Genomic DNA, 18,269 nt, shown 5'->3' with positions numbered 1-18,269 from the left:
TGAGGTCAAGAGTTCAAGACCAGCCTGGCCAACATGATGAAACCCCATCTCTACAAAAAATACAAAAAATTAGCTGGGCATGGTGGCGCATGCCTGTAATCCCAGCTACTCAGGAGGCTGAGGCAGGAGAATTGCTTGAACCAGGGAGGCGGAGGTTGCAGTGAGCCAAGATCGCACCACTGCACTCCAGCCTGGCGACAGAGTGAGACTCTGTCTCAAAAAAAAAAAAAAAAGAAAAGAAAAGAAAAAAAGGCCGGTGCAGTGGCAGTGGCTCATGCCTGTAATCCGAGCACTTTGGGAGGCTGAGGTGGGCGGATCAGAAGGTCAGGAGTTCGGGACCAGCCTGGCCAACACAGTGAGACCCCCCCCCCCACCAAAAATGCAAAAATTAACTTGATGTTGTGGTGGGCACCTGTAATCCCAGCTACTCGGGAGACTGAGGCAGGAGAATCGCTTGAACCCTGGAGGTAGAGGTTGCAGTGAGCTGAGATCATGCCACTAAACTCCAGCCTGGGCGACAGAACTAGACTCCGTCTCAAAAAAAAAAGAAAAAGAAAAAAGAGAAAGAAAAGAAAATCTAAATGCTGCAGAATCTATCCAAGAACAAACATTAGAGTGCCGTTAAGGCTAAAGGCCAAAGAACCCACTTCTGTTTCGAGTGTGGAGATCCAACTTCCCTAGAAGGAGACATCGGGACCCTCTCTGAGCATCAGTGCTCTTATAGGTCAACTTCAGGCTCAAGTACCTGAGCCATTTAAAGGCAAGCTCCCACCAGGCACGGTAGTTCATGCCTGTAATCCCAGCAGTTTGGGAGGCCGAGGCAGGCAGATCACTTGAGGCCAAAAGTTCGAGACCAGCCTGACCAACATGACAAAACCACATCTCTACTAATAATATAAAAAAACTGCCAGACGCAGTGGCTCATGCCTGTAATCCCAACACTTTGGGAGGCTAAGGCAGGCAGATCATGAGGTGAGGAGTTCCAGACCAGCCTGGCCAACATGGTGAAACCCTGTCTCTACTAAAAATACAAAAATTAGCTGGGTGGTAATGATGCGCACCTGTAGTCCCAGCTACTCGGGAGGCTGAGGCAGAATTGCTCGAGCCTGGGAGGCAGAGGTTGCAGTGAGCCGAGATCCTGCCACAGCACTTCAGTCTGGGTGACAGAGTGGACCCTGTCTCAATAAATAAACAATAATAATAAAGGCAAGCTCCTCGGAGAGCCAGAAGCTGTTGAATTCTCTGCCTTTGCCACCTTTCCCTTTTTTACTTTCCTGGTTCTTCCCTTCTATTAATACTGGATTCTCATTCTTCAATACATTAATAAGGCACTTCCCAATAATAAGGTAATTAAGAAATGAAGGGCCAGGCACAGTGGCTCACACCTGTAATCCCAGCACTTTGGGGGGCTGAGGCAGGTGGATCACCTGAGGTCAGGAGTTTAAGACCAGCCTGGCCAACATGGCAAAACCCCACCTATACTACAAATAGAAAATTAGCCAAGCATGGTGGTGCATGCCTGTAGTCCCAGCTACTCAGGAGGCTGAGGCAGGAGAATCACTTGAACTCAGGAGGCAGAGGTTGCAGTGAGTCGAGATTGCACCATTGCACTCCAGCCTGGGCAACAAGAGCAAAACCCCATCTCAAAAAAAAAGAGGACGGGTGCAGTGGCTTATGCCTGTAATCCCAGCACTTTGGGAGGCTGAGGCAGGCAGATCACCTGAGGTTGAGTGTTCGAGACTAGCCTGACCAACATAGAGAAACCCTGTCTCTACTAGAAATATAAAATTAGCCGGGCGTGGTAGAGCATGCCTGTAATTCCAGCTACTTGGGAGGCTGAGGCAAGAGAATCACTTGAACCTGGGAGGCGGAGGTTGCGGTGAGCCGAGTTCATGCCATTGCACTCCAGCCTGGGCAACAAGAGTGAAACTCCATCTCAAAAAAAAAAAAAAAATGAAGACAATTTACTGTGTACCTACTATGTGCTAGGCACTGAGGTAGGCATTTGCACAGCTACTTTATGTGAACTGGGTTGGGTATAAATATCCCCCTATTTATACACAAGGGAAAAGGTTAGAGAAATTTAGTTACTTGCTGGTAATATGTGGCACAAGCTGGCTTCACACCCAAGACTGCTGGTACCAAAGTTCATGCTGTCAGCCCTCAGTATTTGCACAGGACTGTAAGGGCACTAAGCATGTGCAGGCCTCAGGGTCTTTGTTTAAAGATCCATCTCATTGCATTAGGCCTAGGGCCATCTGGTAACAGGAATGAACCTCGGGACATTCACTCCAAGTTCGTGTAATAGGACCTTCACTTTATCAGCCCTCATAGTAGTTTACAAGAAAAACCCCAGCTGTCGATTCATTACTGCTTCCATATATATGTATTTTTGCTCTTGTTGCCCAGGCTGGAGTGTAATGATGTGATCTTGGCTCACCGCAACCTCCAACTCCCAGGTTCAAGCGATTCTCCTGCCTCAGCCTCCTGAGTAGCTGGGATTACAGGCATGCGCCACCACGCCTGGCTAACTTTGTATTTTTAGTAGAGATGGGGTTTCTTCATGTTGGCCTGGCTGGTCTCGAACTCCCGACAGGTGATCTGCTCGCCCCGGCCTCCCAAAGTGCTGGGATTACAGGCGTGAGCCACCATGCCTGGCCTATTTCTTTATATTTGAGACAGGGTCTTACTCTGTTGCCCAGGTTGGAGTGCAGTGGTACAGTCATAGCTCAGTTACTTTGAGCTCCTGGGATCAAGCAATCTTCTAGCCTCAGCCACCTGAGTAGCTGGGACTATAGGCACATACCACCAGGTCCTGCTAATTTTATTTTTTGTAGAGATGCGGTTTCACTCTGTTGCCAGGCTGGTCTCGAACTCCTAGGCTCATGCAGTCCTCCTGCCTTGGCCTTTCAAAGTGCTGGCATTTACAGGCCTGAGCCACCACACCCCGCCACATTTAGGAACTTTAGCAGTTAAGAGAACTGGGCTGCCCTCCAAGTGGAAAGACTTCATTGAAGCCAGCAGGGTTTCCATTAACTGAGAAGACACACTGTTAGGAAAGTGTGGTCCTAGTAACTGCATCTGATTTCCAAGAAGCCCGCAGGCTTTCCTGGCACCTGGTCTAAGGGATCCTCTGGTAGAGGACAGGCATTCTGTCATGGTGAATAATGAATGAGAGTGAAAGGAAGTAACTTGGTTTATTGAGTTCTACAGGTATAACTCTACTGGACGATGAATAAAACATTGTGAGGGAAATTGCTCTTAGACTGTGCATGATGCCTCCTGCAAGAAGTAGAAAGGTGTGTATCCCAGCAAGTGATTTGATTTTCTTCAACAAATTCCTTAGTATAACAAGTATAATTTCCTCACAAACTTGTTGGGAATACAAATGTTAGGCTTGAGGACTGAGCTCATTAAACAAAAACAACTGTCTTGATGAGAAGCTAAGTTTTATTATTATAATTACAAATTACAGATAAACTGAAGCCATTCTTCATACATGACAAACATACATTTCCTCTGTGTGTACAGCACACAAGTAATATACATAACTATATTCCATGTCTGAACAAATTCTTTTTAAAACTTTAAAAGCTGGCTGGGCACGGTGGCTCACGCCTGTAATCCCACCACTTTCGGAGGCCAAGGCGGGCATATCACGAGGTCAGGAGATGGAGACCATCCTGGCTAACACAGTGAAACCCCGTCTCTACTAAAAATACAAAATATTAGCCGGGCGTGGTGGCGGGTGCCTGTAGTCCCAGCTACTGGGGAGGCTGAGGCGGGAGAATCGCTTGATCCTGGGAGGCGGAGGTTGCAGTGAGCCGAGATTGCGCCACTGCACTCCAGCCTGGGCGACAGAGCGAGACTCCGTCTCAAAAAATAAAACAAAAACAAAGACAAAAAACTTTAAAAGCCAAGATAGTAGCTTATTAAAATTTGAATACAGTACTTGTTTCTAGTCATGAGCTCTGTGGTTTCTTCTCATGACCAAGATATTCAATTCCATGACACCATTTTCCTTGTTTAGAGCAGTGATATACAGTTTGTCAGACTTTTTTTTTTTTTTTTGTGATCGAGTCTCGCTCTGTCGCCCAGGCTGGAATGCAGTGGTTTGATCTCGGCTCACTGCAAGCTCCGCCTCCCGGGTTCACGCCATTCTCCTGCCTCAGCATCCTGAGTAGCTGGGACTACAGGTGCCCGCCACCACACCCGGCTAATTTTTTCTATTTTTAGTAAAGACGGGGTTTCACTGTGTTCACCAGGATGGTCTCGATCTCCTGATCTTATGATCCGCCCGCCTCAGCCTCCCAAAATGCTGGGATTAAAGGCGTGAGCCACCACGCCCGGCCCAGACTTATTTTTTTTAAATAAGACTACCAGAGGCTGGGTGCGGTGGCTCACTTTGGGAGGCCAAGGTGGGAGGATTGCTTGAGTTCAAGAGTTTAAGACCAGTCTTGAGCAACATAGTGAGACCACATTTCATTAAGAAAAAAAAAAAAAAGGCCGGGCGCGGTGGCTCAAGCCTGTAATCCCAGCACTTTGGGAGGCCGAGACGGGCGGATCACAAGGTCAGGAGATCGAGACCATCCTGGCTAACACGGTGAAACCCCGTCTCTACTAAAAAATACAAAAAACTAGCCGGGCGAGGTGGTGGGCGCCTGTAGTCCCAGCTACTCGGGAGGCTGAGGCAGGAGAATGGCGTAAACCCGGGAGGTGGAGCTTGCAGTGAGCTGAGATCTGGCCACTGCACTCTACCCTGGGCGACAGAGCGAGACTCCGTCTCAAAAAAAAAAAAAAAAAAAAAAAAAGATAATCGTATAGAACTGTGTAATGTAGTGAGCCTACATTACAAAAATATATACAACCACACAGAGAATATATAATTACACCTTGCCTATATCCATAAATGATGTGAAGCAGGTAACACATTTGCTTTTAAACGCCACTTACAACACAGACTCTTCAATGACATGAATTTGAAAATGAAGTATGTTTTTCAGACTTAAAACACTGATGTGCTAATGTGGCTTACTTAAAAAAATGATTTCTAAATGGGGAACCAACTGCATTGGGAAAAGATAGTCAGATTCAACGATAGTGTCATAAAATTACTGGTTTTCCTTAATCACCCTGACTTTATTTTTTTGAGACAGAGTCTCGCTCTGTCGCCCAGGTTGGAATGTAGTGGCGCGATCTTGGCTCACTACAACCTCCGCCTCCTGGGTTCAAGCGATTCTCCTGCCTCAGCCTCCCGAGTAGCTGGGACTACAGGCACACGCCACCATTCCCAGCTAGTTTTTGTAATTTTAGTTGAGACAGGGTTTCACCATATTGGTCAGGCTGGTCTCAAATTCCTGACCTCAGGTGATCCACCCACCTTGGCCTCTCAAAGTGCTGGGATTACAGGCATGAGCCACCGTGCCCAGCCCCTCTCATTTTAATACTATGAAAAATGCTACTTCGATTTCTTTCTATACTACCTACAATCCAAGTTATTAAAGTTTAAAACCATATGAAAGCATTTATGAAGATCCTGAATTGTATTTCTCATTAAAGGAAAAGAAATGCTTGGTGAGTCATGTCCCGAGGCTTACGTAGAGGACCATTGTCAGTCATTTTGAAAGTTAAAACTCAGCACTTAATGTGAATTTAGATCCATTTAAGAAAGGATTCCTCAGTTTTATGGGTTTGTGCTCCTCTGAGCATCCTCAGGGAAGTGAACACAAGATTTCTTCTGTTCTTCTAAGCAAAAATCATTATCAAATGAATTTATTAAAGAGCTATGCCGAGCAAATTGCAATTGTATGTGTGTAGCTACATAGGCTTCCATGGGAATTGTAAATGGCTAGCTGAGGGCACTTTCAATTGATTCAGAGTAAAACAATCTGAAGCTGGTAACAAATGTACAAAAAACTGAAATCAATGAGTCACTCTAATATGAAGAACCTGTTTGCATTCCTTATGTTACAGTTTGCTTGTAAACTCTATGTACTTTGTTTCTTTTCTCAACACTGTTTTAAAACTCCAGCATTTTTACCTAAAAGAAAACACAGGCTCTTCATAAATACCTGTGAACAAATAAATGAAATGGTGACTGGGGGCGATTTCTCCAGTAGCTTTCTCTCAAAGATAATGTTTTATCTTGAAGCTAGTGCATCGATTTTTTTTTTTTTTTTTTTTTTTGAGACGGCGTCTCGCTCTGTCGCCCAGGCTGGAGTGCAGTGGCCGGATCTCAGCTCACTGCAAGCTCCGCCTCCCGGGTACACCGTTCTCCTGCCTCAGCCTCCCGAGTAGCTGGGACTACAGGCGCACGCCACCACGCCCGGCTAGTTTTTTGTATTTTTTAGTAGAGACGGGGTTTCACTGTGTTAGCCAGGATGGTCTCAATCTCCTGACCTCGTGATCCGCCCGTCTCGGCCTCCCAAAGTGCTGGGATTACAGGCTTGAGCCACCGCGCCCGGCCCAGTGCATCGATTTTTAAAGCTCATTTAATTTTCTACATACTCAGGATTTGCATATTGACTTAAAATCTTGACTATCATCCATGCCATTATCAACTAGACAAAAAAATGTATCAAGCACCCACAGGATGCACAGATCTATCTCTGAAATAGTGTAGTGGTATTAATCTGTTCTAAGACTAGGATTACATTTTTTTTTTAAGAAAAAGCTACAATCCATTGAAAAGGAAGTATTATGGTTTTTCTAAGGAAGGTTGCTAAATACTGCAGCAGACTCAGGCTTTTCCTGAGAAAAGCCACAAACAAAATCATCTCTGAAATTTTTTAAGCAACAGCTTCCTGAAGCCTGGAATTTACAGGGCCAGTGAGACACTAAAATTCCACAACTCTCACATATGCATCTACCTAGGGCTCAGTGAAGAAAATTCGCATCTATCCAGGACTCAGTGAAGAAAACTCCACAACTCTCACATACGCATCTATCCAGGACTCAGTGAAGATGTTCCTCAGATTTTTGTTTAAGTTAAATTGGTAAAATATGAAAAGAAAATCTGGATTGAGTTTCAAATCATCTTAAATAGCAATCCTATGAACAATTATAACTGCAATTTCAAACACTAAGACTTAAATATATCACTTGATCATACAATTATCTCAAAACATATGATCAAAAACTTTGGTCAAGCGCTTCTTTCATGAATTCTTCAAGGACAGCTACCACATTTTTGGCTTCAGGCATTTCTTCATGTTCCACTTTAACAATCTTCAAAAGTATATCTCCACTACCACAGTTCTTTAGGAACATGTAACATTTAAACAAAGCATAATGATTCATTTCTGCCTGTCGGATAAATCTCTTCAAATTATTTGTGTCTTGTATGGCCTAGAAAAAGATTACCCAGTTAAAAATGTGTTAAGTGAAATAATAATGAAGCTAAAAAAAAAACTCCTATCCAGCTGAGAACTCAACATATCTTCCTGAATTGTTTGCTTTTCATATTAAATATTTCCAAAATTTACATTGCAGTATGCTTTGCCCTTGGTAGAAGAAAATCTCTCTGTTTTTTTCTTGTTTCACTCTTGTTGCCCAGGCTGGAGTACAATGGCTCGATCTCGGAGTTTGTACTCCGCCTCCTGGGTTCAAGTGATTCTCCTGCCTCAGCCTCTGAAATAGCTGGGACTACAGGTATGTGCCACTATACCCGGCTAATTTTGTATTTTTAGTAGAGACAGGGTTTCACCATGTTGGCCAGGCTGGTCTTGGAACTTCTGATCTCAAGTGATCCACCCGCCTCAGCCTCCCAAAGTGTTGGAATTACAGGCGTGAGCCACCACGCCCAGCTGAAAATCTCTTATACGAAGTAAAAATACTTTAAAATAATCTCCTGCCTAGCATGGTGGCTCATGTCTGTAATCCCAACACTTTGGGAGCCCCAGGCAAAAGGATTGCTTAAGGGCCGGTAGTTTGAGACTAGCCTGAGCAACACAGCGAGACCCCATCTCTACAAAAAATAAAATAATTAGCCGAGTGTGGTGGTGCACACCTGAAGTTTCAGCTACTCAGGAGGCTGAGACAGGAAGATTGCTTGAACCCAGGAGATTAAGGCTGCAGTGAGCCATTATTGCACCACTGCACTACAGCCTGAGTGAGAGAGTAATATTCTGTCTCTTAAAACAAACAAAACTCCTAAATAAGGTGACAACAAGTCTCCATCAGAATTCTTTTTTTTTTTTTTTTTTAGACAAAGTCTCACTCTGTCACCCAGGCCAGAGTGCAGTGGCATAATCTGGGCTCATTGCAACCTCTGCCTCCTGGGTTCAAGCAATTTTCATGCCTCAGCCTCCTGACATAGCTGGCATAACAGGCACGCGCCACAATGCCCAGCTAACTTTTTGTAATTTTGGTAGAGACAGGGTTTTGCCATGTTGACCAGGCTGGTCTTGAACTCCTGGCCTCAAGCAGTCCACCTGCCATGGTCTCCCAAAGTGCTGGGATTACAGGCGTGAGCCACCGCGCCCAGCCCCCAACAGAATTTTGAAAACTTAGGCACTGAACCACTTTTTTTGTGCTTTGCAACTAAGATAAGTCACAAATTGTGGCCAAGACTGATGTTCCTTAAATATAAACAAGCATTCAATCCAATTTATTAGAAATGATATGTATACAGAAGCTACCAAAAAATAAAGTAAATGTCTTCTGATAGTTCCAGTTTTGAGAACATCCTAATTAACAGACATCACAGCTATAAAGCAAGTTTGTTACTCTGTCACTGGTACTAATTAAAATTCAGATAAAAATTTCATGTGGGACTTGGCACACAGCCAACTAATTACCTTTAGTTTAAAGTTCTCCAGTACTTGTCGGAAAAGAAAAGGGTTACCTCCTTCAGCACCATTTAAAAAAGCTTGCATCCAATCCTCACAAAACCGGTTACTTCCTATAAAACATTTCAGAGAGACTAAATAAAATGAAATTCTACAAAGCTTTATTTATTTATTTCAGAGTTTTGCTCTTGTTGCCCAGGCTGGAGTGCAATGGTGTGATCTTGGTTCACTGCAACCTCCACCTCCTGGATTCAAGTGATTCTCCTGCCTCAGCCTCCTGAGTAGTTGGGATTACAGGTGCCTGCCACCATGCCTGGCTAATTTTTTTGTATTTTTAGTAGAGACAGGGTTTCACAATATTGGCCAGGCTGGTCTCGAACTCCTGACCTCCGATCCACCTGCCTCAGCCTCCCAAAGTGCTGGGATTACAGCTGTGAACCACCGTGCCCGACCCATTTATTTATATACAAAAACATCTATAATGAATTATTTAAGACTTGCATAATGGCCTAAAAAAATGGTGTGCTCACCACATGGCTAAGGAATACCAAAATGGCTGAAGCCCCCTGTATGCCCCTTCCCAATCACATCCCCCTTCCTTTCCCATCAGAAAGCATGATCATTCCCACAGACGTCTTTAAACTTTTCCCATATACCTTTGTGTGTGCAAGCCTTATCTACATTATTCTGCATATGCTAAAACTTTTATGTATTTTTTCTTTTATGGTTATTTCACTAAATAGTATGTTTGAGAGCTATATTGACACAAGTAGCTCTAGTTCATTCATTTTCACTGCTCTGTTATATTCCATTGCATGAATATAGCAGTTTATCAGTTTTCCTGTTGATAAACACTTAAATTGCTTCCAATTCCTTGCTTTTTCAAATAATGCCTTTATGGACATTTTAAAATTCGTCTCCTTGTATACACATACCAGAATTTCTTTATGTACTAGGCGTGGAATTGCTAGGCATAGCATGATTTCCATGTTTCTAGAATTATATCGTTTTCAGCAAGTGGTTTCTCATTGTTTGAGATAACCATGTAAAACTGCGCAAGGCAGGAAGAATAAGATTGTATCACATGCTCTCAGTGCAAAGATGGGGACTCGCAAGAGATGTAGGAAGGCTGCTTCAGAGGTTGTAGCTCACCTGCATTGCAGAACTGAGGCTGGGAGCTGCTGCAATCGATGACCACAGACTTATGCTGCTCCTCTGTCATGGCCATGCACAAAGAAGTCATGGTGCCTTCATGAATAAGTCCTTGAAGACTGGCCACACTCAGAAACCTGCCACACACACAAGTCCATTTCCACAAACAATATTGCAGGACAGAAGGGTGAAAACAAATTTATTTTGCACTAGGCTGGTGGGGAAGGGATGGGAGGAGCAGTTTACAAACATAGATGTCAATCTTGCTGTGGAAAAGCTTTTCTCTTTGAAAAAACTGTGTTCTTTACCTGTTAATGTCTCTCTTTGTTTTTTCATCTGATTCTTTAACTTCAACAGGAGTATAACTCAAAGCCTATGAGAGAAAAATGAAACCTGATTGGTACATATATTCCAGCTTTTCTTGAGCAGCTACTCATGACTAAATGTCCCTATAAGTCCCTACCACACTGGACAACGATTGATGGGCACTGGTCACAAACTCTCCAGAGCCTTGTTCAGCCACTGCCCATTAACATTTTATAGAATCAAAATTGCTTTGGATTTTTGTTTACCTTTTCAAATTGTTTTGGAAACTATACCTTTCCCAGATGACTTTGAAAAGTAATTATTTTAAAATGTTTTATCCTATTAGGAAGACTCAGCATTTGAAATCCAACTCTACCTTAGTAATATCACTTTCTAGATCTGAAAAAATAAAGTGTGGTCTATCTTGATAGCAAGCATAGTTTGAATATTTGGGGAGGGATGGGAGTCATATTCAGAGAAAATGAGTATGTTTCTAAATGATCCAAAGTGATTCTCAGTTAAGGAAATGCTCTCGTTTGGGCAGTACTTACAGCATGTAGCAGAAAGGTAAGCTTTTCCTGAAAGAGAAGAACAACCCTTTGGATTGGGCATACAACATCCTCAAACCAGCTGCTCAGATAGGACTTTATGTGACTCTCCAGGCCCCTTTCCTAAATCAAGAAAGAATGTCATTTGCTTTAATAGAAGCCTTCCCTTTAGTAGACTTTATATTTTCTTCATCATATCCTTGATGGTAAAAAAGACCAGGATAGATACCTCCCTTTTTAAAGCTAACACCACCAATTCAAAAAAAGAAACTGCGATATATCTTTCCTGGCTTGTTGGGCAGGGTGAGGATTAATTCTGTGCTGAATTTATTTAAAACACACCAATAAATACATTCTATAAAATGAAGAGACTGAATTAATAGGGTTCCATGCTGTTTCTTCACAGGGAAGAGTTGCGCATTCACATGCCCCTGTCCTCCTACTATACTGTGCCCTCAATGGAGATACTCACTCAATAATCCTCATTTCCCCAGCACTTGCGGTACAGTGTCTAAAACATGCATAGTATGAGCTTATTAAGTGCCTATTGAATGACTAAAGGCATGTACATACAGAATTCATTCGTATTCAGAATGTGAATAGGGAAGGATACAAGTAACTCATCAAAGCACTCCATCCCACTTCAGATGTCAGACATGCTGCCATGAGCACATCTGGCTTTCTAGGCATGCTGCTCCCTCAAGACCAGTGTCACACAGGAAGAGCTCTAGTCTGGGAGAACAGCTCTATTAGACTTGCATCCCTTGCTCACTCCTGCACTATCCCTTCCTCTCTCCTGCAGTATCTTCTAAGTATGTGAAAAGTAAAACTACTACTATATATGTAATAGGTGGTAAATTTGTGAGAGTCATGACTAACAACTGCTACAAGCTGAAAGCAGTTTTTGTTTGCTTTTTTTGAGACAGGGTCTCACTCTGTCATCTGGGCTGGAGTGCAGTGGTGCGATCATAGCTATTGCAGCCTCAACTTCCCAGGCTCAAGTGATCCTCCTGCCTCAGCCTCCCAAGTAGCTAGGACCACAGATGCGTGCCACCATGTCTGGCTAATTTTTGTATTTTTTGTAGAGAAGGGGTTTCACCTTATTGCCCAGGCTGGTCTTGAACTCCTGGGCTCAAGTGATCTGCCCGCTTCAGCCTCTCAAAGTGCTGAGATTACAGGTGTGAGCCACCACACCCAGCCAGTTTTTCAAAGGTTTGAATAAGTTGATATGGATATGCCTAATTCATAAAAGATCAATTAATGAAAATAGAATGTTTTTAAGAATCTTTGATGTTGAGTTCAAGAACAGCCATACTATTGCATAGCATGTCTTTGTGCCAGAGGCTGCATGGACCACTACTTCTGACCATAATACAAATCTTATATGCCTAGAAATCAGGAAAAGGACATCCTCTTTCTCGCCAGGCATGTTACTACATGCCATTGAATAGATCAAATTTTTCATAGATACAAAACATCAGAAGTAGTCTTGTGAAACTTTCAGCACTTACAGAACTATGTTCCCTGTATGCCTTTAAAATCACTTGTGCTGGGTGCGGTGGCTCACACCTGTAATCCCAGCACTTTGGGAGGCCGAGGCAGGTGGATTACTTGAGCTCAGGAGTTCAAGACAAGCCTGGGCAATATGGCAAAACCCCACCTCTACCAAAAATACAATTATCTGCACATGGTGGTGCATGCCTGTGGTATCAGCTACTTGGGAGGCTGAGGTGGGAGGATCACTGGAGCCCAGAAAAGGCTGCAGTAAGCCATGATCGTGCCACTGCACTCCAGCCTAGGTGATAGAGTGAGACCCCATCTCAAAAAAGAAAAAAGAAAAACAAAAGAAAAAAGAAAAAGAAACCACCTGTAGGCCAGGCACAATGGCTCACATCTGTAATCTCAGCACTTTGGGTGGCTGAGGTGGGAGGATTGCTTGAGGCCAGGAATCCTAGACCAGCCTGGGCAACAAAGTGAGACCCCCATCTCGACAAAAAATACCAAAAGTTAGCCAGGAGTGTTGGTATGTGCCTGTAGTCCCAGCTATTTGGGAGGCTGAGGCGAGAAGATTGCTTGAGCCCCAAGAGGCTGAGGCTGCAGTGAGCCTGATTGCACCACTGCCCTGCAGCTTGGGCAACAAAGCAAGACCCTGTCTTAAAAAAAAAAAAAAAAGTCACCTCTCTACTAGCTCACAAAGTGGCAAGTTTCTAGAATATAGGTGTCTTTGTGTCTATATGACTTGACAAGTAGAGCAATCACAGTATATTAATCATTTCAGTCTTTATTTTATTTTTTTAATTTTTTTGAGACGGAGTCTCACTCTGTTGCTCAGGCTGGAGTGCAGTGCTGCGATCTCGGCTCACTGAAACCTCTGCCTCCCAGATTCAAGAGATTCGCCTGCCTCAGCCTCCTGAGTAGCTGGGATTACAGGCACCCGCTACCATGCCCAGCTAATTTTTCCATTTTTAGCAGAGACGAGGTTTCATCATATTGACCAGACTGGTCTCTGACCTTGTGATCTGCCCACCTTGGCCTCCCAAAGTGCTGGGATTACAGGTGTAAGCCACTGAGCCTGGCCCCATTTCAGTCTTTAAAAACCATTAAGTCAATCACCTTACCTCACAATTCATGTTATTTTTCAGCCCTTGAATGTACTTGTCCAATTCAAGCCTGAAAGTATGTTCTTAAGGAAGCAATAAAGGATGAATAATGAAGACAGTATTTTGTCTCTTAACAAGAAATATAAAATCTCTCAAATAATGTGAGCTGCAAATGCAAACAAGCCAAGGCAAAATGGCCACATGAAGGTATGAAATTCAACTAAATACATGAGGAGTAGAAAAGCTTTTTGGAGGTTGGTAGTAATAGTCTTCCACCTGCCTTCCCATGTTTCCCTTCCTGATGTTCTCAAAAACCAAAGAAAGGATATAGCTCAAGTCCTTTTTCAGACCCTCCTAAAAAACAGACCACATATTCTGAAAGGTTATGTTCAGAGTCTGTCGTTACTGTTTCAGGAAGCAGTTTTTCATTTTGGAAAAAGCAGTAATAACAACCAACTCGGTAACCTGGAATTCTAGAAAAGAAAGAAAATGTAAAATGCATTATTTTGGTTACTCATGCATCTATAATTTTGTGGACTACTCTGAATTTTGGTCATCTTGATCTGGCAACACCATTAAACTGCCCACTAACTCAGAGCTTCCCAGACTTCTTGTTGGTGTGCTTGTAGCAGCAAAGAAAAACGAATGTATACCCTGGAGAGCTTTAGTTAAAGCAGCCACTACCATACATGAAATTTCTTTGAACTATCCTGTCTTACGTGAACAATTCACACAAATTTCACTCTAGTTCATACCCATGTTTATATTAAAAAATAAAAGAATGTCTCCCCTCTCCCAAACTTTTACAAATTGATGTTTCAGGCAGATGTGCCTGAAGGTGGCCTCGCCCTTGGGACGTGGCCTCAAACTCCTGAGGGAACCTGTATGCTAACTTCACGGTCTGAGTTGAACTATAATAAAGAGGTGTAATGGAGGCTGGATGTGGTGGCTCACACCTGTAATCCCAGCACTTTGGGAGGCCAAGGCAAGTGAATCACCTGAGGTCAGGAGTTTGAGACCAGCCTGGCCAACATGGTGAAATCCCATCTCTACTAAAAATACAAAAAGTAGCCGAGTGTGGTGGTGCATGCCTGTAATCCCAGCTATTCAGGATGCTGAGGCAGGAGAATTGCTTGAACCAGGGAGGTGGAGGTTGCAGTGAGCCACGATCAGGCTACTGTACTCCAGCCTGGGCAACAGAATGAGACTCTGTCTAAAAAAAAGAAAAACAAAAAAATAGAGGTGTAATGGAAAGACAGTTGGAATTGAACTAAGAATGCTCATGTTTAAGCCTGAACTCCATCGATTTGACCAGCCTCATGACCTGAGCTTACATAAACTTCTCTGAGTTTATTTCCTCATCTGAAAATGAAAATAAAAGTATCTGCTATATTTCCCCTTTGTAAAGAAAAATACATAAAAGTTTGTGAAAATACTTTACAAACTGTATACAAATTTAGTTTTAATAACTCTTTTCTTCTTCTAAGTACAAAACTTACTAGTCTGGGCAACATAGTGGGATGCCATTTCTACAAAAAAAAAAAAAATTTAAAAATTAGCTGGGCATAGTAGTGCCTGCCTGTAGTCCCAGCTACTTGGGAGGCTGAGGTGAGAGGATTGCTTAAGCCCAGGAGGTCAAGGCTGCAGTGAGCTGTAATCACGCCACTGCACTCCAGCCTGGGCAACAAAGCAAGACCCTGTCTCAAAAAAATAAGCTAATTAAATAAAGTGCCATTGGGTGCCAGGGTCTCTGCCATTCAATTAATTCCATTCCACAAATGTTTATGTGTGAGGCCCAGTGCTCGGACTGCCAGAGAACAAAGACAAATTCTACAGGTCTAGTAGGAGCTGATCTTTTGGAGTTTCTCATCACTTCTCATATTTAGTTCAGAAACAAAAACTCAGGACACAGCACATTTTGCACTTACTTCAGCTCCACAGATGCAACATTACCCAGCCCTTCAAAGACTGCACCTTTTGAAAGACGCTTAGCAATAAAACTGCGCAGCTCTGGCTCCACTTCGGATGGTAGATTAGTATCCGCCAAGGAGAGGCTTGACAAATGAAAGACACACATTCTTTACCAGTGGACTAGTGTATTCACACCCATTAAGTCAGACAGAATGGTACCAAAGCCAGGGGCTCTTTTAAGGACGGGGGAAAGCTGTCCTTATGAATCCTATTGGTGAAGCTCCTAGGAATGCATGTCACTAAGTATGATCTACCTCATCAAATAGCTTAAAACGCTCCTATCTTTCCAGCTCATTCTCTCCAGTACTGTGACTCCACTGGAACCCCCAATCCACTGACCCTACCTCTTTTTCACAGTCTCTCAAGTTTCTCATCTCATTTCCCTCCTTATTCCACCTTAATTCCATGGTCAGTCATTATAATCACACCCCTGCACACATTCTTATCTTTTTTATCTTTCAACTTCATTGAGGTATAATTGATGATTTAAAAATTTCAGGGCTAGGACCGGGCGCAGTGGCTCACGCCTATAATCCCAGCACTTTGGGAGGCTGAAGTGGGTGGACCACGAGGTCAGGAGATCGAGATCATCCTAGCTAACACAGTGAAACCCCATCTCTACTAAAAAAATACAAAAAAATTAGCCAGGCATGGTGGTGGGTGCCGGTAGTCCCAGCTGCTCAGGAGGCTGAGGCAGGAGAATGGCCTGAACCCGGGAGGCGGAGCTTGCAGTGAGCCGAGATCATGCCACTACACTCCAGCCTGGGCAACAGAGGGAGACTGTCTCAAAAAACAACAACAACAAAAAAGAAATTTCAGGGCTGGGCAAGGTGGCTCATGCCTGTAATCCCAACACTTTGGGAGGCAGAAGTGGGCAGATCACTTCAGTCCAGGAGTTCAAGACTAGACTGGGCAACATGGCAAAACCCCATCTCTATCATAAATACAAAAATTAGCCAGGCGTGGTGGTCAGTAGTCCCAGATACTGGGGAGGCTGTAGTGAGAGGATCACCTGAGGCCGGGGAGGTTGACGCTGCAGCGAGCCAAGATCATGCCACTGCACTCCAACCTGGGCAGCAGAGCAAGACTCGGTCTCAATTTAAAAGGAAAAAAAAAGGATTTCTTTCTAGCTAATCACCAAGCACAAGTATGTGGATTTGTTTGTCCCAGCCTTGAATGAACCAGCCAATGAGGAAATCAGGATGAGGTTCCTAGGGGACAGGAGGAATTGATGGTTTGACTCAGGGAAAGCTCAGTGGAAATAGAGTACCCACTGACATGCACAGGCCAGAGATGCAGGGAAGATAAAAGCACATGCATGAATTACGGTGAAGCTCTTTTTACCTGAAATCATCACCAGAGGGAGTTTCTGCATTTGTGCCACTTGGGCTTCCGTCATCACTGTCCCCTCGTTGCTGTGCCAATCTGCAAGCCACAAAACCAATAGTGCTATCAATTATGGGCTCTAAACCAAGAGGAGTATGGGGGCCTTGCAAGCAGGGTAAGACAAGGAGTCAACTAAAAATGCTGCAAGGTGGAAGTGCACTGCCTATCCTCATGACAAGGAAAACCCATACAGCAGTGCTGACAAGAGCCCCTTCTCTCTCCAGGCCACCTAAGGGATGGAGGAAAGGCTAAATACCCAGAAGGTTCAAGGAGATTCCTTTAAAAACCAAACTTGACAGGGCCAAGAAGGTTCCAGGAAAGTCAGTCAGGAGAAGGGAAAAGAGGAAGCAAGAACAGAGGAAAACCAGAGGGTGGGGACGGGGTGTGTGTGTGTGACAGAAATAGAAGAAAGTGGGGAGATAATGACAGAAAGGAGAGGGGATGGGAACTGAAATTATTGAGCGTGCGGGGCACTGCGCTAAACAAAGGGCAGCCGCAGAGTAAGGAGCTGGGATGATATAGAGGCAGATGAAGGGCACAGGCATGGTTGGGCCAGGCATACAAGTCCACGATGGAGGCTGGGAAGAGCAGCGTGAGGCAAGGAGCGCCCTTCAGGCCAGAGACCTTGGCTGGGAGAGAAGATGGCTTTTAGGAGTGGCCGGGCCGCCGGGCCGGGGGTGGGGTGCAAGGCCGGGCGGCGGGCCGGGGGCGGGGCCGCAAGGGCAGGCGGGCTGGCAGGCCGAGCTGGGCGCCAGCACCTGCTTCCGCGGTAGCTGTAAAGACAGTAGTGGCTGCTGGACGGCGGCTCGAGTCTCCGCTCCTCGGCTGAGCCTCCCTCCTCGCTACTCTCTAGCTCTTTTTCATCTCCATCCAGCGATTCCTGCAAGGAGGGGAGCATCGCGACGGCCTCTGGGTGGCCCTGTGTCTCCGCCAAACCGCTCCCCTGCTGCCGTGCGGCCGTCGGTATCCGGGCTCGTCCGGCTCCCGGCTCTCGCACACCTGCGTTCCGCTGGTTTTCCCGGGTTCGCAGGCAAAGACTAGCCTGGTAAAGGGAGGCTTTTCTCCCCACGGGGGCTGACAGGCGTACTGAGTTCGCCTTTACTGAAAAACTTTTACCATTTATTTTGAACTTATTTTCCTTTGAGTCGTCTAGGAAACTTACTATGTGATGAGGGTGGCACAACTACCTAGCCACATGGAAAAGAATAAGGCTACTTGTCTGCCTCCTTGTGCGCCTGCCAGCACGCACAGACACCCATTCGATAAAAAAGTTAAGAATTTAAAATGAATTTTGTTAAAGTGAAAATATGGGATAATGTTAATTCTTGAAGTTAAGGAGGTCTTTCTAAACATAATAAAACAGAAGTCATACAGGAAAACGTTTTAAAAATCTGACTATGTAAAAACTAAAAGGCCGGGCACAGTGGCTCACGCCTGTAATCCCCGTGCTTTGGGAGACCGTCGCAGGCGGATCACTTGAGGTCAGGAGTTCAAGACCAGCCTGGGCAACATGGTGA

At 44.4% G+C, this 18,269-nt stretch overlaps 1 protein-coding gene across 2 annotated transcripts; it reads right to left on the bottom strand.

Moving 5' to 3' along the window:
* Positions 1 to 6,958: 6,958 nt before the first annotated feature.
* CUNH17orf75 (chromosome unknown C17orf75 homolog) lies at positions 6,959 to 17,711 on the bottom strand. 2 transcript variants are annotated; one of them, XM_033184240.1, is made up of 10 exons: positions 17,511 to 17,711; positions 16,711 to 16,791; positions 15,324 to 15,449; positions 13,725 to 13,868; positions 13,414 to 13,471; positions 10,799 to 10,918; positions 10,250 to 10,314; positions 9,942 to 10,078; positions 8,799 to 8,902; positions 6,959 to 7,347 (listed from the first exon to the last, which is right to left on the bottom strand). In XM_033184240.1, the coding sequence occupies exons 1-10, from the start codon at positions 17,648 to 17,650 to the stop codon at positions 7,132 to 7,134; spliced, it is 1,191 nt and encodes a 396-aa protein (XP_033040131.1). In that variant the 5' UTR covers positions 17,651 to 17,711; the 3' UTR covers positions 6,959 to 7,131. The 2 variants fall into 2 exon arrangements, with proteins under 2 accessions (XP_033040131.1, XP_033040132.1); XM_033184241.1 differs by having other exon boundaries at positions 10,799 to 10,825.
* Between the last annotated feature and the right edge of the window lie 558 nt (positions 17,712 to 18,269).

This window comes from Trachypithecus francoisi, unplaced genomic scaffold, assembly GCF_009764315.1.
Source record: "Trachypithecus francoisi isolate TF-2019V2 unplaced genomic scaffold, Tfra_2.0 Lachesis_group20, whole genome shotgun sequence".
Lineage (NCBI taxonomy): Eukaryota > Metazoa > Chordata > Mammalia > Primates > Cercopithecidae > Trachypithecus > Trachypithecus francoisi.
This window is presented reverse-complemented; position numbering and strand designations above follow the sequence as displayed.

Excerpts from the sequence above, each read along its gene's own strand:
- CUNH17orf75 (XM_033184240.1), bottom strand. The coding sequence starts at position 17,650 with ATGCTCCCCTCCTTGCAGGAATCGCTGGATGGAGATGAAAAAGAGCTA. Across the intron at positions 15,450-16,710 it reads CCCTCTGGTGATGATTTCAG|CCTCTCCTTGGCGGATACTA; the intron begins GTAAAAAGAGCT and ends TCATTTGTCAAG. Across the intron at positions 10,315-10,798 it reads TTACCTTTCTGCTACATGCT|GCTTTGAGTTATACTCCTGT; the intron begins GTAAGTACTGCC and ends TTTCTCTCATAG.